General features: G+C 35.5%; 1 protein-coding gene across 1 annotated transcript; it reads left to right on the top strand.

Annotated features, from left to right (window-relative positions):
- Window positions 1-2,431: 2,431 nt before the first annotated feature.
- On the top strand, window positions 2,432-25,025 carry LOC128982463 (probable cytosolic Fe-S cluster assembly factor AAEL012261). Its single transcript, XM_054401426.1, has 10 exons — window positions 2,432-2,620; window positions 4,772-4,867; window positions 9,591-9,746; window positions 11,321-11,432; window positions 13,606-13,761; window positions 20,016-20,135; window positions 21,159-21,278; window positions 22,047-22,266; window positions 23,400-23,557; window positions 24,726-25,025. Exons 1-10 carry the CDS (start codon window positions 2,555-2,557, stop codon window positions 24,965-24,967), a joined length of 1,446 nt encoding a protein of 481 aa, XP_054257401.1. The 5' UTR covers window positions 2,432-2,554; the 3' UTR covers window positions 24,968-25,025.
- The last annotated feature ends 621 nt before the right edge of the window (window positions 25,026-25,646 follow it).

Raw genomic sequence — 25,646 nt, 5'->3', positions numbered from 1 at the left:
TAAAAGAACAACTGAGTAAAAAATGGCAGATTCAAGAAATCTTTAAACATCTGTCATTTTTGACCCGATTGTCCATCTGATGGTCCGGTTTGTGGCATTGTTTATAGTTCAACAAGACCTTTAATTTGATGTGCATATCAACCTATGCTTACCTTGAGGATTTTAAACTTACTCCCCAAGGGCCGTCCCCCATAGTTGACATCCGATCACCATCTACACAAAAAAAGTGGTTTAATTACTATTACCAGTAGTCATATGCCGAATTTGGTTGTGATATGTGTTCTAGTTGTAAAGTTATTAAGTCGTCCTAAGACTTATAATTGTCATCCTGTATAAAAAAACAGGAGGTAACTCAGCTGAATTTTATTACCCTGGAATTTTTCCCTAAGCAAAAACTGACAACACAAACTAGGGGTAAAGGTCGATTCACACACATCAGTTACGGAACGTCACAGTCCAGTCACTTCAGGCACGTCACAGTTAACAAAAATATTCTTTAATGGATTTTCTATTGCGCTATCTACACTTATCCGTTGCAGTCCCGTCAGTCGCTCTACCGGCATCCGTCAGTCAATTTCAGATTTCTTTCCAACGATACTTTTTGATTGTTCGGACGCCTGACGGAACTGTTTGAGGTTAGAAAATAGTGTTATTGTTATTTAAATGGTTGTGTTTATATTTTGAGTACTGTTTGTAACAATCAACAAGATGGACAATGAAAACTTGATAGAATATAGGTTTATAATTTAAAACTTTTGACTGTAAATTACTGTTAATTTTAGAGACGGAAGACTGACTGAAACAAACTGACGGACTATTGACTGAGAAATTGCGGATGCAACTGAGACTGAACTGTTACTGGACTGTAACGGAACTGTGACTGAACTGATATGTGTGAATCGACCTTTATCCGGCCTCGGAGTTGCAAAACTTGAGTTAAATAAATTAAAGGTGAAATTAAACGCACCTTTCACGGTTCTGAATTTAATGAGAACAAATTAAATTATAAAACCTAGAGTGTAAATTAGTGGCGTCAGCTCTGCTCGGGGGTTAAGTGGTAACACTCCCGTGAGACAAAAATAGAAGTTTGGAACAAGATAACAAAATACCAGGCACTCGTTTCGTTATGTAACTGGTACAACACGTGACGTTTCACAACCGTTACATTAAAAGTAACCGAAACGTTTACTCAGCATTTCTTCAAACAGACGTTCCTGCTAGTGTGAAATGCGAATGCGCGGCACTTACAGACGCTCCTGTTGGAAACACTGCTTGACCAATAGTGATGGGCGATACGGACGCGTATCGCGATACAGCGATACGATACGTATCGGAAAAAAATATCGTATCGCCGTATCGAATCGGGCGTCTGTATCGCGATACGCGAATCGTATCGTCAAAAATATCGAAAAACGATACGTATCGTATCGTTTCCCCCCTCCCCTACCTAACCTAGAAACGGCAAATTTATATAAGTACCTGGGGACCAAGCTTTGCTCGAGGAAAATCATTAGTTTACTCTGAAAACAGTCTTAGTATTGCAGATACATATTTCCATTTCCACACTCCACACTGCTCGCCTTTACTACTTCCTTCACAACTCCCTACGTCTTGGACCTGTTTCCCTATCCTTCCCATAGCATTTTAGGATTGCATATACATTAATGTAATTGCCACAGCCACAGACAGTTCCCACATTCTGCAGTCTGCAGTCTGCACTGCTAGTGCCAGACTGCCAGATAGCCATAGCACGCTAGTGGAGATGGACTGGGATGGGATCACTGAGTTATCAATCTAACTGGAGGTAGCACTGAATGTCAAAGATGCGTGTCGCCAGCCGCCATGTTTGCGTGAGGCGGGTGTCATGTCATAAGAAGCCATGTTATTGCTATGACAAGAAAACTCACTGCTATACCAACCTAGTTATAAGAAGCCATGTTATTGCTATGATAAGAAAACCCACTGCTATACCAACCTAACAAAATCAGCGACACGCTTTTGACAGACTTCTGCCATGGCTGTGCTACCTCCAGTTATAATTTTAGCTCAGTGGATGGGACTGGTACATTATCAAGTAAAAACCAAAAATACAGACATCAAAAACTCCTATTTCAGACTACACATCCACAGAGTACAGATTTTGCAGTTTGCTCGGCCTGCGCAAAAAAGCTTAAAAATATCGTTTTGACATGAATCGTATCGCTCTATGTGCCGATATAAATACAAATATCGTTTTAGGCGATACGATACGTATCGTTTTTCAAATATCGTATCGAAATATCGTATCGTCCCTCGCGTATCGCGATATTCCGATACGATACGATACGTATCGCACATCACTATTGACCAATCAGTACAATCATTCCGTCCGTGATATGGTTGGTATTGCTATTTCATAAAATGTCAAATGTCAAGCTGTCAAGAGTGTCAAGCAAGGAAAAACAAGAGCAAGACTGAAGGAAGAGTTAGGTTACGTTGTTATTGATCGTTTTAGGCTCCTCAAAGACATTTTATTCCTATATGTTTGGTATCCAAGAGATCGCGTGAAAGGATCATGGCATCAAGGTTTAGTGGAGTACTTCAACTCACAGATCTAGATGATTTCATTACACCATCACAGGTGGGCTATCCAGCAACTCTAGGCTGACAAGTAAACAACTCAGGACAAAACCTAGGATTTAAGTTGTAGCTATTTTATTCCAACTGATTGGATTTATTACTAAGTTATTACAATGATATCAACTTACAAATAACAAATTTTAATTGGCCTTGGTTATGTTTTATGCGGTTGGTAAATATATTTAGAATGTTGAAGGCCCTATGTCATCAATTGTTGTGTTTGTGTGTTGTTGTAACTGTCAGTCAATGTTGTTCTCGCAACTACGCCTATCCCTAGCCTTGTGAAGTCACCTACAAGCTTAGGAAATTTAAGTCTATTCCCCTAGAACAAACTATCAGATTCAGCATGATGCAAATCCAAATGTTAAGTTAGTGATGGGATTAACTTATTATCTTGATCTTAAACCAGACAGGAAAGATAGTGGTACTTCCCTTTTAACACGTTCGCTGCTGACCGTTAGATGCCGGGACGGCACCAGGAGCTGAACTAACGCTCGCCGCTACGTAAATATTGCTGCCGATACACTGAATTACAGTAAAAACAACAGTAGTTGTACTGGATGGCAATGTTCTGCAATAAAACTGGCTTTGGACATAGTACTAAGTGATTCTGATAGATAGCAGCACTGCCCAGGTTGTAGTTGGTAAATTAGTGTCGCTATCTAGCAGGAAAGAGGTGGGACAAAGCCCTGTTCTAAACGACCCTGGTGGTGATTTTGGGAAACTATATTTTTTATTGTTAGAAAAGTACGTCCCCACGAGCTGCAAAGAAATATAGGACGCTCGTGACGAGCTGGCTGATTCATGGTAACGTTAAACATCTGGCGCCGTAGCCGGTTTGACGTTCCGGAACGTCCGTAGCAGCGAACGTGTTAAGGGGAACATTCATTATTATCGATGATTTTTTTCGATATTTGATATTTTAATATAATTTAATCAAAATATCAATAATCGAGATATCGAAAAAAAATCTTCGATAATAATGAGTTCCCTTTTAACAGGAAAGTACCAAGTTAGTTTTGAGTCATCTGCTGGGTTACCATTATTGTAATTTGTAAAAAAAAGATTTCAGCTAGCGGTCCTCACTACTTCGTATGGTCGCCATTTCTTTGAAAAGTATTAAAGTACTATAACTTAACAAGAATACGGGCTAACAAATTTGTATAGCACAGATGTCATAACAGACACGGTATGGGGACATAAGAAAATTATGTCACTGGCCCGAAAGTAAACACGTGTTTTTATTAAAAGCCTATTTAAATGGAACTGTCTAAAAACCGCCAAACCAGTTGTTACGGCTATTAGTAACCTTATAGACATTGGGGCCAGTAATTGAGCCCCACATTTACTAACTTATTATACATTAACTAACTGACTACCCTACCTAGCTGATTAACTTACAAAATGAAACTGTTCTAAACTAACCTAACCGTACACAAACATGCCGTATGTGAGTAACTTAAATGTGGGGCGTAAACTAAAGTGCAGACTAGATGTGAAAGAAAAAATGTCTACAGCATCTTGCTTGTCACATCTCACTAAACGTAACAAATAACAGAATAACGTTAACAAAACGCTCTGTCTGCTAGTTTGGCCGGCAGATGTGAATTGAAGGACTGGGAGCAATAAAACAGACGATAAACTAAGGACGTTGCTGGCCATGAAGTGAAACTGAGTGAGGAATAAAAAAAACTTTGTCAGTAGGTAGAGAGTACGAGAGTTGCATTTTTCAGTCACTGCATATTTTAATGACACAAACATTTATTTTATTCCAAAAGTGCTGTTGTATATAGGTAGGGCCTAATGTCTTATATTAGAGAGTAAAAACAAGGAGATTACTCACTTTTTGCAGAAATCCCCCAGAGCTAAATTTTTAACATCAAGATCCGGTATTCTCCGGGGATATGGGAAAGAGTTGATGAGGAAAAAAATTACTCAACTTAATACCATGGGAGTAAGGAGAGTGTCATTCTACTAAATGCCTCTCTTTGGGCTATCTTAAGTGTATGAAAGTACTTAGTGAAAATTAAAATGATATCGTCTCAGTTGTTTGTCATACTTAGCTCACAGCATAACTTAACTTACCTTTGCATAGTCATATCGCTAAATCTGCTAAATAGAACAGACTAACAAACCTATGTGATTATTTCAGGAGTGTATAAAACCTATTAAAATTGACAAGAAATCAGGAGGGACTGGTGCAAAGATAAAGATTGAAGAGGATGGCTCATACTTGCAAGTTAAAGAGGTGAGTTTTTATGGTGATGCTAATAGCTAATATCACTAGCCTACATAACAAACTAGCAATGTAGCCTATAGTAAACTTGTTTTTAGGTCATTCCCTATAGGGCTACTGAACCTTTTTAACCATTAGGCTACATTTGTTTTTTATAATAGGTAACTTCTTGATCAGCATTGTACGTGTTATTAAATTTACGGAAGTTAAATTAAAAGATACGTCTTATAACACTTAAAACATATTTACGCTTATACTGTTACTCACAAGACGGTAAATATACAAAAAAGATAGTAAGTGGTGATCGATTTTGATTGGACACTCCAATCATTGGGTCTGATGATAATTGGAGTGTCCAATCAAAATCGATCACCACTTACCATCTTTTTTGTATATTTACCATCTTGTGAGTAACAGTATAAGCGTAAATATATGTTTTAAGTGTTATAAGACATATCTTTTATTTACCTTCCGTTATAATAGGTCTATCAAAAACAAATGTATTTTAAAAATTCTAAAAAGCAAACATTTGATTTACTCTGTTAGAGTTAGAATATATTTTTATATTGTAATTAGTAGGTTTGTGCAAGTACTTGAGTGGTAGAATTTTTTTGAAAGGGTATTTCATTACTCGGCTCAACTTGAGCTTTTCTAAATGTGTTTTCTGAAACATATTTATACACAGTAAGTTACAGTATGGCAGAATCGACCCACTTTCTTTACTCTTGCAATTATTTTATAACTCTTACTGCCAACTGACCTTAAAAACATACTAAATAAGTACCGGTAGTTGTTTCTTAACCTTGCAGAACTCACTTTGAATTGAAAACGTAAGTACTCACTCAAGGTCTTTTTGACCGGGGTTAAAAAAACTGCCATCATTTTTTTATTTTTTATTATTGATTTTCAAGCAAAATTATATAAGAAAGTTCAATAATATAGGTATTTTATTGGTGTTAAAACACTTTTAACACACTTAAACTGTTAAAATACCTTTATTTTGAATTTTTTTATATAATTTGTTTAAGTAAATGTGAATTTTCATTGTTAGGGAATGCCATATTTGATTTTAAGTATACAGTATAAATGTGCCAGTGTCCGAGTCCGAATTTATAAACCCACTCGTAATAAGTGCTCTGATGTTCATGTAGTTATTACAAAACATGTAAATTAACATATTATGTTTAATTAAGTTTGAGAACCAGCCCAGCTACACTCTAAGGAGGATAGATCCCGGGCTAACCACTATCGTAGAACAATAAATCAGTTTGATGTGTGCTTTTGAATTTTAAATTCATTATTGCTACATACAAAATTGTTATCACAAGAAATACTATAGGAAAGTTTTTACAAAAAAAAGTAATAAAAGTTACTGCACACGTTTGAGTCTAAAATAGGCTTAAAACATAAAACAAAAAATTGGAACAGGTAGGCCTAAATTACGATAAAATTGCAATAAACTATAGTAAGATAGGAAATTATTGTGTTCTTGTTTGACTTGTAACTACAGTAGAGTCCTGCAAACTCGGCACTCGTTAACCCGGCTGTCTGGATAACTCGCCCATCACCTGGCTCAAAAAATTAGTGATTTTTTGAGTCCGAGTTAATCATGGACACAAGCCACCTCAAGTCAAATCATTCGCAACTCGTACCGAGGATTTGTTGTACTATATTTGATGACTTAATACGGACTTGTAATATAATATAAATAAAGAAGGCAGCTAAAAGACTTTTAAAAATTGTGTTGTTCTTATTTTTAACCCTAGTTCCTGATAACCCTGCATTTCACAAATTCGGTACCCTTCCAGTCTACATCACGCCGAGTTTGCGGGACTCTACTGTATCAGTTTTCTGGTGCTGGTAGAAATAACATGAATAGTTTTCCTGGATATATACAATATGCCCCCTCAGGACACTGGTTCTAGCTCAGAACTGTTTTACACATTACTTCAAGGTCCTAGAGGGTTGCCGCATCATCACATAACATAGATAAAATCCACTGAAGATTGACGGAATTTGAATCCGGGACCTTGGGCACTGAAGCCCCACGCTCTACTACCTACTAGACTAGTTCCCCCCAGTACCTCGAATAGTAATAACAAGAAATATTAAAAGAAATTGTATAAAAAAATACTATAAAGTTACTTCACACTATAAAAAATAGCCTTTAGATATAAAAGCAAAACTTGGATATGATATGGTAAATAACCATAAAATCACTATAGAATAGGATAGAATTAATTAAGTGGAAAATGAACACATTCAATAGAGTCCATTTTTGCACACATATAGTAGGCTAAAATTTTCTCTTTGGATTTGCAGCAAATTTCATCAAGAGAGACATAAACTAACAGACCATATTTTTTTCAAATTCAAATTTTAGTTATTTATTACATAGTATTTATGATATTTTCAAGTAAAACACAGCCCAAAAATAAGTAAAAAACTAAATCAAATTCATAATACTACGATTTGACTTTCGGGGTCCCTCACTCACGGTCGAACAAACCGGCACCACACTAACTCCGTCACTCTTACTTGGTCAAACTGAACAGTCTGTTATGCGAACAAACAAGAAACTAAATGTAAGAGGGTGAGTGTGGAAAATGATTCATGTTCCTAGAAAGATATGCGAGAGGTACAGTGGCGGTGAATACTGCCAAGGCCCGTTAAATACAATCTTTACTAAAATTATTACCAACCCGGAATTTCAACCAGGGCCCTGTTTCATAAAGATACTAGTCTAGTAATTACTAGTCTAGTAAATACTAGTCCCGTATTTACTTGTCCTACTAATTTGTGTTTCATATACGTTTTTATACCGCTAGTAAATACTAGTGAATTTTACTAGTCACGTGAACTGAACCAACAAGTCTCGTGACCAACTTTACAAGTGAGCTCTCATAACAAATTTCTAACCTCAATCACGGGTTTTCTGACGCTTCAAAAAGCGTTTTAATTTTTTCTTTCATTTGATACTAAAAGTAAATAGTTGTAGAAACGCAGTGTTTTCTTTTAATTAATAACTATATAGACACATAGGTAAAACAATCACACATTATTTATCAAACCGCTATTATTTATGTTCCTCAATGAGCCCGCCGACGCGCCGGCACATCGTGGCGTCGCGTCGCTGCAATCAACATGGTGATTGTAGTAGCCGGTTGTAGGCCTAGTTGCGGCGCTCAACAGAGTTGGGTGGAAGTTGATCTGTTGCTGCCGCATTCGCTGTGATTTGTATAGTTTTTTTTTATTCTGACATATAAAATTAAGCTTGCTATGAGTAAAGAAAAGAATGCTCGAATTTTGAATGTAATTAAATCGTGTTAGGACATTTTGTTTGGAACGTTTTCTGTTTTCAAATATTCGAATGCATAAGAATATTTTGGTTAAAAACCATTAGGTGATATTCTAATTTTGAGTCTACAAACCATGAATAATAAGCCTAAACGTTTATTGACGTAACAAATAATTGCAACGACGTTACAAGCAATGGAGAAGTAGGTTTTCAAGTATAGTAAAACATGGCATAATAGACGCTATTGCAGGGCGTAGGTCAGAGGTAGAGTTTTCGCTTCTCGCGTGGTGGGTCGCTGGTTCAAATCCGCACCACTCACTATACTTTTGTTCCATTAATTAAACTTTTACATGATTTTACATTAAAATAACAGCTCTAATCAACATCTAATTTTTTTTATTACTTTGAATAACAAATTCAGAATGCCAAAATAGATTAAAAGTAATGTTTTTATGATAAGCAGTTCAGTCCAACGCCCAAAAATCGAATATAGGCCTACAAAATTGTTAGTACATCACAGGGTTTTAGCTATTTAAGGAAGCAAATAATAAGCACCTAAAAAAGTACAATGAAACTCCTCTTTAAAATTGTCTTACTATTATTTCCTATTAAAATGTCTTTAAATAAAACCAAGAGCCTTGGGTGTAAAATAATCTGATTAATGTTGCAATGTTGGATACATTTTTGTACATCTTTGTATGCAATACGGTATGCGGTTTTAATTTGGTTTCTCTCAAAGATTAAAAATCTTTTATCTGTCATAACTAAATAGTTGATATAACCATGAAATTTAACTCAAGTAAATTTAGACTGAAATTTCACAGAAATTGATAACTTATAATAATTATAATTATTCTAATAGGGCGATTGTACATACATTATAAAATTCAATTTCACTAATTTTGTACTACGCCACATTTATTGATTGTAATTTACATCTAATAATTATCATTTTAGCACTCACAGATCTATTTTTATCTTAAATTGCAAACTTGAGCCAATTCGCACTTGAAAAAATAATTCAATAATTCATTTTTTTGTACGATGTGAGTAATGAAATAACTCTCTTTCCAAAAATACTAGTCTACTTCAAATAATACGGGCGTAGAGAGGTTGTTATTTTTGGGATTAAGACGTAGAGACAGACTTTTTTATGTGAGTGACATATTTTCTATTGTTAAAGGTAATAAGTTAACAACATATAACTTAGGGCCTAAACATAAAATGAACAAACCAGAGAGTCAAAATGGAAGATATTACCTACCAATACTAACAAAATGAACATGCAGCATTTAATTTAATCAAACATTTAGGCCTAGCTAAAAGAGTTCCCTTTCCAGCAATGGCAAATAAGTTATGATGATTTACGTATAATAATTGTATTTCCTTGTTTGGGTATGAGGTAGTCACACAGTCTATACAGTTTACCTATTGCAGGACGGTTATGCTCAGAAGCTACAGCGGGTAGACATATCCCTGACAGACTGCCTTGCGTGTAGTGGATGCATCACATCTGCAGAGAGTGTCCTCATTACTCAGCAATCTCAGGACGAGATGCTACGTGTTTTCAATGAAAACAAAAAACTGAAACAGGTAATGTTAGTGGTAAAAAATCAAATAATCTGTGACTCTAGTCAGCTATGTTTTCTATTCTCCAGTTGACCACCGACTCCGTCCCGTGATCCACGTGATGTCCTCCCGCGCATGCGCGAGAGCCAAGTCTTGGGTTGGTCAATGGCTTGACTTAAAAACTAAATTATTCATACCTTTTGGTAGAATATTGAAGTGGCTGTGGAGGTTGAACTCCACAAGATCTCCCCCCCCCTTCCACCAGCAGCCAAAGAGAAGAGAGTGGGCCCAGGGTGGGTGTTGGCTCACGTTGGTCCGGTTAGCAATGAGAGAAATTAAGTGGCATACAAGAAAAACAGAAAATTCAATATATAGCCATAGAGGCAAGATTCAAGAACACAAATCTACTTTCGTATTGAATATAAATATATCATGCACTTGTACACTGTATGCAGTAGGCTTATATGTGTGAATAAATATGGAACATTGAACAATAATAAATGTACAAAAGATGGTAACAAAAAACATTTAACAAAGATATCCATATAATTATCTGTGTGCGTGTGCGGGTGTGGAAGTGTATGTGCGCGCTTGCCTTCCTCTGTCCACAAGTCACGGTTTGCCGGCTCGAGCTGTAGAAATTTAAAAATAAAAATTATGGCTCGACCACAAATTTTAATCAAGTACATAAAAAATAACTAAGTTGTGACTTTGGTTGGAGGTTGGCATGTAGGTGTAAGTGTATGTGTATGGCTGCCGGCGCGACCGCAACATTGGTGACCGCTACTGTAGGTGACACCTTAGCGAAAGGGCACCTTGGACTCAGCTCGGTTCCTCACTGTGTAAGCCGGCGACAGCGTGTTTAGTTTGGTGTGAGGGTGATTGGATTGCCCTATAAACTAAACTAACCTACTTACTATCACTGAGCCTGGTGTGCAGTTGTGTATTAAGTTTTTTTTTTTGTTGGAAAAAAACTAATGTTATCGTTATTATCGTTGTTGTTGTCAACTGATATGTCCATTGAGAGCATTTCTATTAGTTACACAATCTTTGAGTTATTTCTATTAGTTACAAATCTTTGAGTTGTCTCTTTTAAACTCATGGGAAATTGTGGCTATTATTCATTTTGAAATAGCTCCTGTAATACTTTCCAGTTGCACTAATTCAAGCAAATGGTACACTAGTTACAGTTTAATTACTCTCCATAATATAAATAACATGCAGATTTTAAATTTACTTTTTTTTGAATTTTCTTCATAACCAATAACTGTGCAAATACATACTAAATTATTTGTTTTTTAATCTCTTCAAAATGGTTCAGGGAGAAATTAGGATTTTTTAAAGAGGTAAAGAGGTTTAGAAGCCTGAAGTACATAACCACTCTATTTTACCTCTTTATTTAGCTGTATAGGAAAATTAACTTTACGTCGTTGATTTTTTTCTATTTTTTGAGACATTGATGTTAAGTGTTTTCACAAGTTTTAATTTAATGTTAGTTCATTTATTTGCTTGTTATTCTCATAAATTGAGTGAACAAATTTTAAATTTTACTCTGTTGAATAACATTTAAGATTGATGACATTTTTATGTTTTGACAGACAGCCAGTGATGAGGCTAAATTGATCATCGTATCAGTCTCCATCCAGCCTGTACTCTCGCTGGCAGCTTCACAGTCCTTGTCACCAGAAACTACTTTCCGCAAACTTGCAGGTTCTTCTTTAGTTACTTGCATGTTTATCCGTATGTGAAGTTCTGGTTTGTAAATATTATCTAAATATATAAAATCCAATGTATGTTTGTTTGTATGTTTGTTTGTTTGTCCTTTATGGACTCCAAAACCGCTCAACATATTGTAATGAAACTTTCAGGCATTATTAAGCATTATTCAAGGATGGTTTGTGTGAAGTTTGGTGCAGATCTGTCAAAAGGGCTCCACCCCAGTGGCTCTGGAGTTTCCCACGTTAACCTTATGAGTACTCATATTTAAATGGAATAAAAGAATCTTAACAGCTGGTTCAACTAAACAATTTGATTATGTTATGTTCAATAGCATTAAAAAGTTAATATGTTTACTAACAGGGTGCAGCACTATTATTTTTCTAAATTTATGACAACAGCTAATTTGCAACCCAAAGGTGAGTGAGCGTAGCGAACGAACTTCAACCAGGTTGTGATTGAGCCATGCGAACGAGCTCATCTTGAAAATGGACGAGCATTTCACATAAAACCACATTAGGACAGGACGACGTCTGTCGGGTCAGCTAGTTTATGATATTTTACACTGTAGGCTTCATGAGTAGAACTCGTCTAATCCGTCCTCAGTTGGTCTACTGATTTGGTTAATCTGACTGGAGACTTGAGCTCTTTTTTGGAGGGATGGCTGTCCTGATAATTGCGTTGACGTGTGGATGGCCCTCTTCCTATCGCACATTATGCACTAGGTCTATTGTTTTCTTGCCTTTTTGCAAGTCCTACCTTGCTGTGCCTTATCTCATATTGTACCTGTCATTGTGGATGTGTTATGTTTTGTACTGTGGTGTATTTTGTGTTCACATTGTACGTTGATGTCACGGAAGTATTAGTCTGATTAACAGCTAAAAATATCAAAATTAACAACAAAAGCTTTTTGGGTAAACAATCACATTTATTCGTAATGTATGTGTTTATGTTGCATTAAAGTTTAATGAAGTTCTGAAGTTTGGTTTACTTAGTGAAAATTTTCAAAGTTATGAGTTGATTTAAAAAACCTAGTTTTTGCATTATGAAATGAAATGAAAAATCATTTATTTACACAGGCAAAGTTAGGGCCACATGGCCCTTTCTTCTCTCATTACACTTAACCTGACATCATTACAAATTTTAATTTATAAACGAGTGAGAACATTTTAAACTCGTAAGAAAACACAGAATAAAACAAAGAAAATGTTTATATTCTCTAAGTTAGTCGTTTTGTTACTTTTCTGAGAGCTTTAAACTCAAAAGGATAAACTTTTTCCCAACATTACCTAGTTTTCACCATCAACTATGGTTTATTTATTGATTGTGTCTAATATTGTCTTTTTCTGGATCATCTGGCCCTTTTTGAACGCCAAATGTATCCCTATAGTCTCAAATATGTAGGATTAAAGGATTTCTACTGTGATCATATTGCAGGATTGTTACATGTCTAACTCTTTAATTTGGTCAAAGAATGTGTTTGTGTTTTTGAAGTATGATATGAATGTATTTGTGCAGGTTAAGGTTTAATGTATAAATCAATAATTCGTACAAATAAATCATATACCAGTTATTACACCTATGAAAGAATAATATTTTTCTGTTTTGAATGAAGCAATTTAGAAAACATAAAAATAAACGTTCTTGTGATAGCCAAAGATCAACTGATATTTAAAAAACTAGTATGTCTTGATTTTTGGATTATTTTTGCAAACAAGTGAGTAGAACAGTTAACACTCTTATGTTGAATTTTACAAGTTTAGGCCTATCACTTAACACTAGCAATTTGAAAATTATACTGGGCATTTTACAACACAAATTTTAATCCATCCAAGGTTTTAGTGTCATGTGTCTGATCCCTTCTTTTTGTAAAGCAATACCCAAACGTAACAAGCTCACCCATAAACTAAACTAGCTTCCCTGAAATCTAGATTACTTCAATATGGCAGGCTTAACAAATGATATTCATATGGTCGCCATGTCAGTTAAAAGTACTGTATTAAGGTATTAACAACAAGTTTTTTAAATAATCAAAGAAATTACGTTTATAAATGTCCAGTAGTGGATATACGAGCTTTAAAATTTAAATTATAAGAAGGAATACCCTTAAGTAATTTTGACTGATACCACTTCACCATTTAGTTTTGAAGTGTCATTGTGTTTAAAGGCTACCTGAAGCGACTAGGGGCAGACATGGTTCTAGACATGACTGTAGCAGATGATCTGTCCTTGACTGAGGCTCAGCTGGAGTTTGTTGAGAGATTCCGTGCCAGAGAGGCGGGCAACAAACAGGCACTACCAATGTTGGCCTCCTCCTGTCCAGGTTAGTCAGCATATCCACCATATCTCATACCCATCCATCCAGGGGCTGAAATATCCATACATAAATCCCAAAGTACCCATGGACTTTTGAGAAAACTACAAGTCACACCCCCACAAACCATATACTTATGACGAGAAACCTTGCGCCAAACTATCCATTATTTCATATGCCCTTTAAGGTCGTAATCCGTTTCTAAAGGGGACTTTCCATATACCTAATGTTAAAAATACCTCACCTTTTCTTACTTGTTTGTTATTAGTAGATAACGCTCCAAGATACGTATGGAGCGCTTTTCTACAAATATTAAAAAGCTGTATAAAATCACCAACGCTACAATATGTGTAGTGTCATATGACCAACCGACGGCTAGAAGACAACTGTGGAATGGACTTCCACACTATCAGTTTTTGGAAAAACTAAAAAACTGTATTGGCAACCATGGTGTAAAACCCTTGTCACCACCTGAGGAATGCAGTCCATCTACAGGGGTTCAGTCACCAACTGAGGGATCTGTGCAGCCTGAGGAGAGCAAACTGGATACCACCAACTACTCCAACACCAACCTACAGCTGTCAAGTCCTGTTACCAAGCCGACCACTCCGCTGAGACCAGCAGACCTGCAGGACCAATCATGTCTACCATTGTCACCTAACATGTCTTCCATGGAGGAATTTCCACCGCTACCTTCTTCAATACTGCTTGAAAAGGCTCCCGATGGTGTAGTGGGTTGTGATCAAAGTGTAGGTGATAATAGTCATTTTTTATTGGAATTGCCAGTGAAACATGTCTAGTATTAGAAACCTGTAATAATGATGTTGATTATGGTGATGTCACCTCTGAGAAATGTGGCATAAAACCACTCAGAAATACCTTCCAAAATCATGATATTTGTCAAGATGGGTTAGATATTTTGTTCCTAAATATTCAGGGTTTAAATTTTTCTAAAATATGTACTTTAGATAGTTTTTTAATTAATTCTAAGATTAATATTATATGTTTATCTGAACATTGGCTTTCTAACAATGGGGTTGATCAAAGCTTTCCAGAAAATTTTTACTGTGCTAGTGCCTTTTGCAGATCTGCACATATCAGAGGAGGCACCACCATATTTGTACATAATAAGTATAAGTCCAGAATTTTTGATGTTGGTAGGTTTTGCAAGGAATTGACTTTTGAAGCATCAGCTGTTTTTATTGATGAATTAAAATTAATCATAGTATCTTTGTACCACTCTCCTAATGGAAATTCCAATGAGTTTTTAACGATCATGGAAGAGCTTTTACATTTCATATCTAATTGGACTAGTTATAATATAGTGATGGGTGGGGATTTTAATAACAAATTCAACGTTCAAAATAAAACTAAAACTGTAACAGAATTACTTAACCTCTTTAAACAATACAATTTTTATTATCTAAATGATAAACCAACAAGAGGGGACAAATGTCTTGACAACGTTTTTGTTTGTAAAAAAAGGGCCTCAATTTGTTTTAAAGGTATTTTTGATTTTCCCTACTCTGATCATAGTGGAGTAGTTATTAATTTTTGTCCACCCAGGAAAACTAAACAAACAGTTCCTACAATGACAGAACATGTTCCACAAACTAAGTTTAGAGTAGCCTTACGTAGTATTAATAATTTATGTAATAATTTAGCTTCATATGATTGGCAAGACTTGTTATTAAAACTTGATTATATGGAGTCGGAAACTAAATTTCAATTTGTCTTCAACATATTACTTAATAATTTGAACTATTTTAAGACCCCTGTGAAAAGAAAATATGTCAACAAGCCAAATTGTAAAATTAAATTCAAACAAGAATGGTACACAGCTGACTTAGCGTATATTAAGCAAAAACTGTTGAACCTGTATAATTTAAAATGTGGTTTAAATGATTCAAGTAATTATAAGTTCATTATCAATGTTGAATATGAAAGATTGAAATTGCAATATAAAAGATCCATAAAAGAAGCCAAACTAATGTATAATGTGTACCTCATAGAAAGTAGCAATAACCAATGTAAAGCAGCATGGGATCTTATAAAGAAAAACAAAGTGTGTTCTGAAAGGCTTCCTTTAACTATTGAGTCTGATGTCCTTAACGACTACTTTATTAACTCTATTGCTGATATTAAACTACAGCTTGATAACACAAAAATGCAGAGCTCACCAATAGACCTTACTGATGGTGGTATTAATTTAAACGATGTTGCATTTAGTTGGAAAATTGTAACGCCTTTAAATGTTATTAATGCAGTTCTAAAAATGAAAAACTCAAAAAGTGATGATGTTTATGGAATGTCAAATAATTTACTTAAAAATATTATTTATAGTTTACATGTACCTCTTGCTAATTGTATAAACTCATTGTTAGAAGCTGGAGTATTCCCAGACTTGTTGAAGGTCCCACGTGTTTGTCCAGTCTATAAGAAGGGTCCAAGAGATAAACCCCAAAGTTATCGTCCTATCTCAGTAATTCCGGTAATTGGTAAATTAATTGAAATCTTGGTCTTTGAACAGGTTAATGAGTATTTTGAGGAGAACAACTTGTTTAATGTATCCCAATTTGGATTTAGAAAGGGAATGTCCACTATTGATGCTCTTGATAATCTAATTCGTCAGATTCATGGGGCATTTGAAAATAGGTTATTTGCTCAGGGCACTTTTTGTGACCTGAGCAAGGCGTTTGGTTGCGTTGATTTTAAAATTCTTATAAACAAATTACAAAATTATGGGTTTCGAGGGCCATCTCTACAATTCTTTTCATCTTACCTAAACAATCGTAAACAAATAGTAAGTATTAATGGCAATACGTCACAAGAAAAGAATGTAAAATGGGGCGTTCCCCAAGGCTCAGTCCTTGGTCCACTTTTATTTTTAATTTATTTTAATGACCTACCATTGGCAGTAAAGAGTCAAACTATTCTTTATGCTGACGATACAACATTTTTTCATGTAAACCCCAACCTAACAGAACTAAAAAATCTTGTCCATGAAACAAAGCTAAAAGCATCAAATTGGTTTAATGCGAATGGATTTTTGCTTAATGAAGAAAAAACCCAAAACATGATTTTTACACTAAAACAAATCCCCACCATGAGTGATCTAAATAATAGCACAGCTGTAAAATTTTTGGGCCTTCAAATTGATAATCAACTCACATGGAATGCTCACATAGATTATTTATCTTCAAGATTGTCTCGTGTGGTGCATCATTTAGATCGTCTTGTAAATCAGGTTCCTAAGAAATATGTAAGGACGGCCTATTTTGCGTACTTCCAGTCAATCATGAGATACGGATTGGTGCTTTGGGGTGGTAGTGGTAGAATAAAAGAAATTTTGATTCTCCAAAAAAGGGCTTTAAGAGCTATGACAGGGGCGCACCCTGATCATTGCAAACCTCTTTTTATAGATCTGCAAATTCAAACTGCAGTTAATTTGTTCATTTATGATCTGATTGTTTATATATTAAAAAACCCTGAATATCTTCAATTTAATAATCACAGTCACAACACTCGTTTTAAAAATACTGCGCTGTTAGAATCCCATCGTCTTAGTAAAACTAGTAATTGCCACATAATTTTATCAATTAAAGTATATAATTCAGTAAAAAATAATCTAAATTTTCATTCAATTAACAAATTTAAGGCTATGTTTTATAATTATCTACTTCAGAACCCTTTTTATAGTCTGGATGATTATTTTAAACTGGGAGAAATTGTCCTTTAGTTTGGTTTTAATTTCAGTTAAGAATGTGAATGGAGTTGAATGTTAATTGTAATATTCAATAGTATGTTTATTTTAAGACTTGGTTTGAAAACTGCAAATAGACTTTGTCAATGATATGTAAATGTATCCTTATGGCAAATAAAGATTGATTGATTGATTGATTGATTCTTTCAATGTATAAAATCAGGTGTGAGTATTTGTTTGTGTTACTGTATTCTGTTTTGTTTATTTCAGCTTAAATACTTACCAATCAATAGTTATATTAATACTAGTGATGGGTTGGTACCACTTTTTCCAAGTGTAAACCCTTCTTATCACATCAAATAACTACTATATTTAAGGTATTATATAGAAGTGTGCCAGCCTGATATTTTCAGTATGGTTAAACTCAAAGTAATATCGTGATAATCGCCGTGCTCTGAGATCACTGCAAAATCCAAAATATCTTTCTCAATTACTGAAACATCATCACTGTTTTTCACGGTCGCGGCAAGATCATGAACATCTTCAGCGGCCGTGTAGACATCATTATTGGTTTTCGGATGGTGACAAGATCATGAAAATCTCCCGCGGCCCAAGTAGACATCATCATCATCTTCCACGATTGCGGCAACATCATGAACATCACTCACGGTCGTGTAGACGTCATAATCGTCTCCCGCCATCGCGGCAAAACCATGAACATCTCCTGCGGCAGTGTAGACATAATCATGAACTCCGACGGTCATGGAAACGTCTTCATTGTCGTCTGCGACTACGGCAATATGAGCATCTCTTGCGGCCATGTAGACCATCGTCCCCTGGTATCGCAGTAACGTCATCGATGTCGTCCGCAATCGCGGCCAAGTCATCTTCCGCGGCTATGTAAACATCATCATTGACTCCCGCAGTCACAGAAACGTCATCGTGTAGACGTCATCATCGTCTCCCGTGATCGTGGCAAAATCATGAACTGTCGCGGAAACGTCTTCGTCTTCCTCCACGATCGCGGCAAAATCATGAACATCTCTTGCGGCCATCTAGATGTCATCATCGACTCCCAGGATCGAGGTAACGTCATCGTCGTCGTCCGCGATAGCGATTGTGGCAAAATCATCTCCCGCGGTCACGGAAACATCATCGTCATCTTGTGCGATCGAGACGACATTGGTACCGAAAGTACCGGTACCACCATTTCACCATCGGTTCTCGGTTCCGGTTCTTTTGCCAAGAACCGGCGGAACTGACATTTGACGTGAAGTACTGACCCATCAGTAATTAATACCTATGAAGTCAAACGGGGTTAAGCCTATGAGAAACAGCTAGTATTATTCTAAAATGCATTTAGCTGACTCAACTTACAAAAGCCGTTCCAAAATTAACCTGGTAAGTCACTGAGGGAGAACAGTGGGGGTAGCTCGGCCATTCTCGTATAGATCTGTGTGTCAGGGCAGTCTCACTGTGGCCATGGTAGTGTGAAGACAGAATGGTCGCTCATTTTGATTTTACTGCTCCTCAAAATCACTGACATAATAGTAGATCCTGCCAAGTAAAAAGTGCAAACTCTGACAAGATTTTTACGACAAAAAAGTATTTGGTTGCAGCTATTCGTTGGAAATTTTGTGAGGTGCATGATACCTAATAGGATGATCGAAGGAGTAGTTCGAGAATGGATTAATTAGCAAGACAGGCCATTACTTAGTAAGAGGGCTTATTAGTGGAGATGTGGGGATAGTGAAATTTCCTTTTTAATCATATAGTTAAGGCACAGTTCGAATCGGATCGGATATGAGCCGTCAGGTACTTAAACGTTCAAGTACTTTATAAAGTAGGCTAATATTAAGGCCACACTAATATCACACACCTAAAAAGGGCAATAAGATAACAACATCAAAATGTTGTTGTTCTTTCTCTTAATTTTCTATTCTTTCTCTTCGTCCTTGCATTCCACAAGTTGTTATGGTTACTGATCATCCAATCAGAGACTTCCAAGAGTTACGTCATCATCAGAGGAGCTAATGAGATCTGTTGTGACGTAGTGCACAGCAGGAGCAGACAATTGTTAACGCAAGCGTGGCATCACCTTGGAGCTCTTCATTGATATTACTTTGTTCTGCTTTTTATTTTTTATTTTCATCAAATATGTGATGTTTTAATAACAATAATATGAAAGACCTACCGCTTATCGATAATGGTTAGTTTAATTCAATACATTTTAACACGCTAGCATTATAAAATAAAATTTTTTTATTGTCTCTGTATTTTTCATGAGATACTATTGTTATGTAAGTAATTTTAGATGTATCTTTATCAATCATTGTTGACCTGCCCCTATATGATTGAGTTTCTACTGTATCCTGTTTGGTGACAAATAAGTGCAGAATGAGGGTTAAAAATTCAGTAAATGTGTAATATAACACTTTACAGAGTTTAGAAAGTGCCAAACGACCCTCTTAAATATTTCTTCTCAATAGTTAACAATGTATACTTTAGCAAAAATGTATTACTTTCTTTACTAACACAGTAAGGGTTGGCTATGTTTCAGGATGGGTGTGTTATGCAGAGAAGACTCATGGCAACTTTGTTCTTCCATACATCAGTACAACTCGATCTCCTCAGCAAGTGATGGGCTCGCTCATCAAGGACCACTTGGCAGCTAGTGTGGGTTAGTATCATCAGGTGCCTACTTTACTCTATATATCAATGATGGATGAGTAATGAGTATAGTAGCACCCATTACACAATAATATAAATAATTTGTTTACACAATTACTCCCTCTTATCCGGACTCCTCGGGACTGAGGCCAGTCCGAATAAAGGTTTTTCCCGTTAAACCGACGTCCCCAAAATCTTGTTAAAACGGACCATTTAAATGTATACTCTATACAATATTTGACTTAAAATTTGGAGAGCATTGTATTCAGAAATGTAATCACTGGTCTCAAAACTTTCCCACAAGAACAGTCGTTTCAGTACCGCCCACTTCCTGCCGATCTAGTCCGGTTAAACCTATGTGCTGATAAAAATTATCCAGATAAAGAGATTTCACTTCTACCGAGTGTAGTCCGGTTAAACCGATGTCCGGTTAAAAGATGTCCGGATAAGAGGGAGTCTACTGTAACACTAATAATAATATCTATGTGTTTATTTAGTCTGATTTTAAAGAACTGAACAATTACCTACTGTAGTACAACAGAAGGTTAGTAAAATATTTTTACACAAGATGTTCAAGTTTGACCCATTGTAGAGCTAAATATTTAGAACCATCTTCTAATAATGTTGTCATAATTTAATCATCAACAATCCTTTTTTTAAACTCAATACAGTATCCAGTTTCTAAGAAGACAAGAGATGATGCACCAACAAGTGCAGAACTTGAGTGTTAGCTCCTTGTGACAACCAGCTAGGTTCTGCATTATATATTTGCCCCATATCTTACCCTTCTATTAGTTTTATCTAGATGGATCTTAATAGACAATATGTGGTCTAACTAGAACACTATAACAAGTACAAGGGCATTTGTTTTGGTTTAGTCCCCTAAAACCACTAAAACCCATTTATTTTTAATTGGCTTCACCTTAAAAAACAAAACTGAGTAACTATGTCCTAGAACGTCGTGAGGTGTTTTACTATGTTTAGTCTTGCTATTATTGCAGAAATCTTGCAAAAATCTTTTGAATCATTGCAGGCAGGCCAATCTACCATGTCACAGTCATGCCTTGCTATGACAAGAAACTTGAAGCTTCCAGACAGGACTTTGTGAGCAGCATTGACCAAAGTAGAGAGGTTGATTGTGTTATCACTGCAAGTAAGTTCACCACTCCTTTTTAAGCTTTAAAATGTATTATTAGTGCCTTACGTGGTTTACTATGATCAATTATTAATTATGTGTTCAAAATCTTCTAAAAGTAATGACATAAATAATTCCTGCAAAATCTAGTAATCATTGTTTTTTTTCTGTAAAATTTGTTTGTGCCATAATTGTGTCTTATAGTTTATTTCACTATACTCCATACACAATTGAGGGGAAGCAATTCCATCCCCTCCGTCTCACCCGAACCTGCCGAACTTTGAAATAACAGCCAACAGCTGATCAGTGTATGTATACATTAAGCTAGAAAACTGGTGGGAACACAGGAAACCTTTCACTTAGGCCTACACCACCTACATTTTGAGAACAAACTGTATTTCCCCCTTTATCAAGATTTAGACAAATTGAAATGTTACAGAATTTCAGTGTGAAAGAACCTTCCACCAACAAAAAATACAAAACATTTTAATTCTAAACAACAATAACAGCCGTTTGTATACAACTTTCTTGTTTTGCCACAAAAAGGAAACCATTTTGAGAGCTAATGGTTAACAGTGTGCAAAATTGAGTTTTTGTGAATTATTTTATTAAGTTCATCACATGGACCAAAAGTGTATTATGGACCCTGGCTCATTCAGAGCTATAATGTCCACCTTTTGCACAAGAAATTTCTTTTTAGATCAACCTTTTCCAGGGTATGTCACACATTTGTATTTGCTATTGGAATTTCATTGTTGATTTGAGTTCATTGTGGTTGTTGTACAGTTGAGCTAGAACAGATGCTGATTGCTGAGGGCCGCTCTCTCACCTCAGAGGAGGAGGGGGAGGTTGACTACCCCTGGACCCCCTCCCCTCCCCTCCACCACTACCCACTGTCTGCCTGTGAAGGTAGTGGCTCTGGAGGCTGGGCTCACCAATTGTTCAGATATGCTGCATTAGAACTGTTCCCAGACTGCCAGCCTGACCTTACTTTCAGAACTCTCAGGTTAGTTAGCATCAACCTCAAAAAACCGTTGTTGTTTTCTGTACATCATAAAAATTAAATGGATTACTCAAAATATTAGAAACACTTTTCACCTTTACACCTATGCTTTTCCTATACAATTTCTCAATTATTGATAAATTTGTCCTTTTTCTTTCTTCCATTTTCTTTCTGACCCTGTCAGGATCTATGTGGATGAATTCTTCATAATTTGTAATTTTAATGTTGTAAGTTTAATGATTATGAAAAATCTGCAAACAGCTAAAGTAGGTGATTAGCTGTTTGCAGATTTTTCATAGGCTTCTTAGTTCCCTTACATTTTAATTTGTCAGAGTACGGTATACAACAGGTAACCAAAAACTAAGAGTCAGATGTATCCTACAAAGGACTAATTGCTACTCAACAAAGTACATATCTTTAACTAATGCACTCTAATTGTCTTTGAAAAAGGGGTTTATTATTTGCAAAGTTGATATACTGTATACTGTAAATACACGTTTTGAAAAATATACGTTTAGTTGTTTTTGTTTTGAAGTGGAATGGCAGAGTATTAAACTTGTATAACACTAGATATGAATACTAATACTGTATGCAGTATAATCCTTACAAAGCCATCAAATTTGGATTTTGCAAAGTTGCATGATAGTATTAATAATGCAACTTAAAATAAACTCATAAAAAAACACTCCTCTATTGAAAATTTCAATCTCGTTTTCAGTTTTTGTGGAAAATGCATCAGACATGAAATATTCACTCCCATAATGTTTCAACACCATTTCGAACACCAGCGTGCCATGTTCAGATCTACTCACATTCCTAATTAATTTGTTTGCAGTAAACTACAAAGTGCATAGATGAGTTTAAGACTAATCCTTCCTTAAATATCCAATCATAACTCATAGTTTTAAGTTGATCACAATATCAGCAATGTCCTCTACTTTCCTCTAAAAATGTAATATTTTCATTAATAATCAGAGATAGTTTGTGGACAATTGCAAAAATACTGGTAACAATCCCAGATGATTCAATCAATGAACTATTTCTTTTTAATTGGTTGGTTTGCTAACTTTTTGAAGTGATTTCTTGCCATTTGGTAATTTCACGGTTTTATTATTCTTTGTGTGTTTGGCCTACAGAAACCAAGATCTCCAAGAAGTAACATTGGAAAAGGAGGGGAAAGTGTTGCTCAGATTTGCTATTGCGAATGGTTTCCGCAACATTCAGAATCTTGTACAAAAGCTTAAGAGGGGAAAATGTCCTTATGATTATGTAGAGGTCATGGCTTGTCCTTCAGGTATGTGTGTTTCATCTTAAAAAAAATTTAAAAACCAAGATACAATTGCATAGGCCTACTTATGTTTAGAATTAAGATAACTATTTGTCAAGGTTGTTCCATCTTTTAGAAAATTTCCCATATAAGAAAATTTCCATTGTAGGGAATATAACAAAGGTCTCATCGCCTCATGGTAAGACTTGGACCCAGGACTGATTTACTTTTTTGTTTTTATGTTGTTAAATGTAAAACCATCGTTTCTTATTCATATGTGTGTGTACATGTCCATTAGCATGATAACTCTAGTAAAAATTATAGGATCTTAATAAAATTTGGTAAGGGTTAGGGAACCAGCTTTAACAGACTATGGGAATGTGGTTTTATAGGGTAAAGAATGGTTGTTCTAATTTTTGACCCTCAAGACATAGAATCTCTCAGATTCTCTATAAACCTTATAGAGAACAACAATAACAAACAAATAATTTAGTATTATGAAGTGTTTTTATGCAGTTAATATGGAGAAAATAAAAAAATTATGGAAAAATAATTAAATTGCTGTATTTGATCAAACTTGACAAATTGATTTATTTTATACAAAGCTAGTAACATGTAACTAAAAAATACACTTTATTACCCTACCTGTAGAAGAGAACCTAAGTACTAGTTTAACTAATCCTATTTAAACAGGGAATAAATCTAACTTGTTTAAGAATATTACTTTCTAATTTATAATATAACAAATTTATAAAAAAATGTATGCACCTTCTAGTAGCCAATAATTCAATGAAATTGAAATTATTGAATACTCCTCTAGTTGCTTTACTAATGATAGACTTTGGCGTGCAAAGTCTGTTTATTCAAATCTTCTTGGTTTGATATAGCAACTACTGATTGTAACATCGAAAAACTTGGCTTCTAAGTTGAAATAATTGTAACATTGTGTAAAATTTAATGCACACATAATATGTAGGCCAAATGCAAACAAATTTCTGCAAAAATTAAGTTCCACTTAATATTTGCATTTGTCCTGTGCTTAATCAACAATATGTTGATTTACAACTATGCTACTATGTGATATAGAAACACAGCTTATTTGATATGTAATTGAACCTTTAATTTAAGATTACGATTTTGATCATATCCTTTATTTATGTTTATTTATGTGAACATCCTGTGATTGTCCTAACAGGATGTTTGAATGGAGGTGCGCAGGTGCGTCCCAAAGACGGAGTGTCCCCAAGAGAGTGGACTGGTCAGTTGGAGAGCTTGTACAGATTATTACCACTACACAGGTCCCAGGACAACTCCACAGTTGAAGTCCTCTACAAGACATGGCTGCAAGGACGACATTCAGACAAGACTAAAGCAATGCTACACACCACTTACCATGCGCTTGAGAAAAACTCAAATGCGCTCAACATCAAGTGGTGAAAGAGTTTAAATGAATTTGTACAGTGTAAAAACTAAAAAAATATAATTTTATTGTAAAGTGAGTATACTTAATTCCTTGAGACCGGTATTTTTTTCTTTAATTTTTCAATATCAATATCAATTATTTAAGATGGGGACGCCACTATGTGCGTATTTTAACCCAAATATGAGTGATGGATGAGTGGCGCGATCTTGTAGTCTTGTTAGTGACTTAGGCCGACATGTTCCTTAGACACAGCTGTTAATTAATAGCCCATACAGCTAATGGCAACCAAGGGACCTACAGTTAATAGTGGAATCCGAACCACATTTTTCCTTGTAATTTACGAATTGGTCTAATTATCAGGATAGTACTGCGGATAGTCGTAGTACTCACTAGTGCGGACGTTAATCCACACCAGGGAGCATCGCATCCACAGTGCATCCCTATAAATATCCACAATTCGTGACCTCCTAGTAGCTGGATTACAGGACGACGCCACCCGTCCCAGTTGTTTGCTCATGGGAAACCATGAATTAATTTAAGTCTGTTGTTGCAGTTGTAAAACCTCTTAATGGTCTTAAAGCAGGCTACAGGTTAAGGGTGATCTACTGATATTCATGATGATTTGAACAGCTGTCATTTTTTACTCCATTGTCCGTTTTAGTTTGGGTTTGTGGCATTGTATTTTACTAACGG

Source organism: Macrosteles quadrilineatus, unplaced genomic scaffold, assembly GCF_028750875.1.
Source record: "Macrosteles quadrilineatus isolate MER2022 unplaced genomic scaffold, UCM_ALF_1.0 Scaffold_1__1_contigs__length_201487025, whole genome shotgun sequence".
Taxonomy (NCBI): Eukaryota; Metazoa; Arthropoda; class Insecta; order Hemiptera; family Cicadellidae; genus Macrosteles; species Macrosteles quadrilineatus.
This window is presented reverse-complemented; position numbering and strand designations above follow the sequence as displayed.

Coding starts and splice junctions, on each gene's coding strand:
- LOC128982463 (XM_054401426.1), top strand. CDS start 2,555: ATGGCATCAAGGTTTAGTGGAGTACTTCAACTCACAGATCTAGATGAT. Junction 11,433..13,605: donor TACTTTCCGCAAACTTGCAG/GTTCTTCTTTAG, acceptor TTGTGTTTAAAG/GCTACCTGAAGCGACTAGGG. Junction 21,279..22,046: donor TGATTGTGTTATCACTGCAA/GTAAGTTCACCA, acceptor GTTGTTGTACAG/TTGAGCTAGAACAGATGCTG.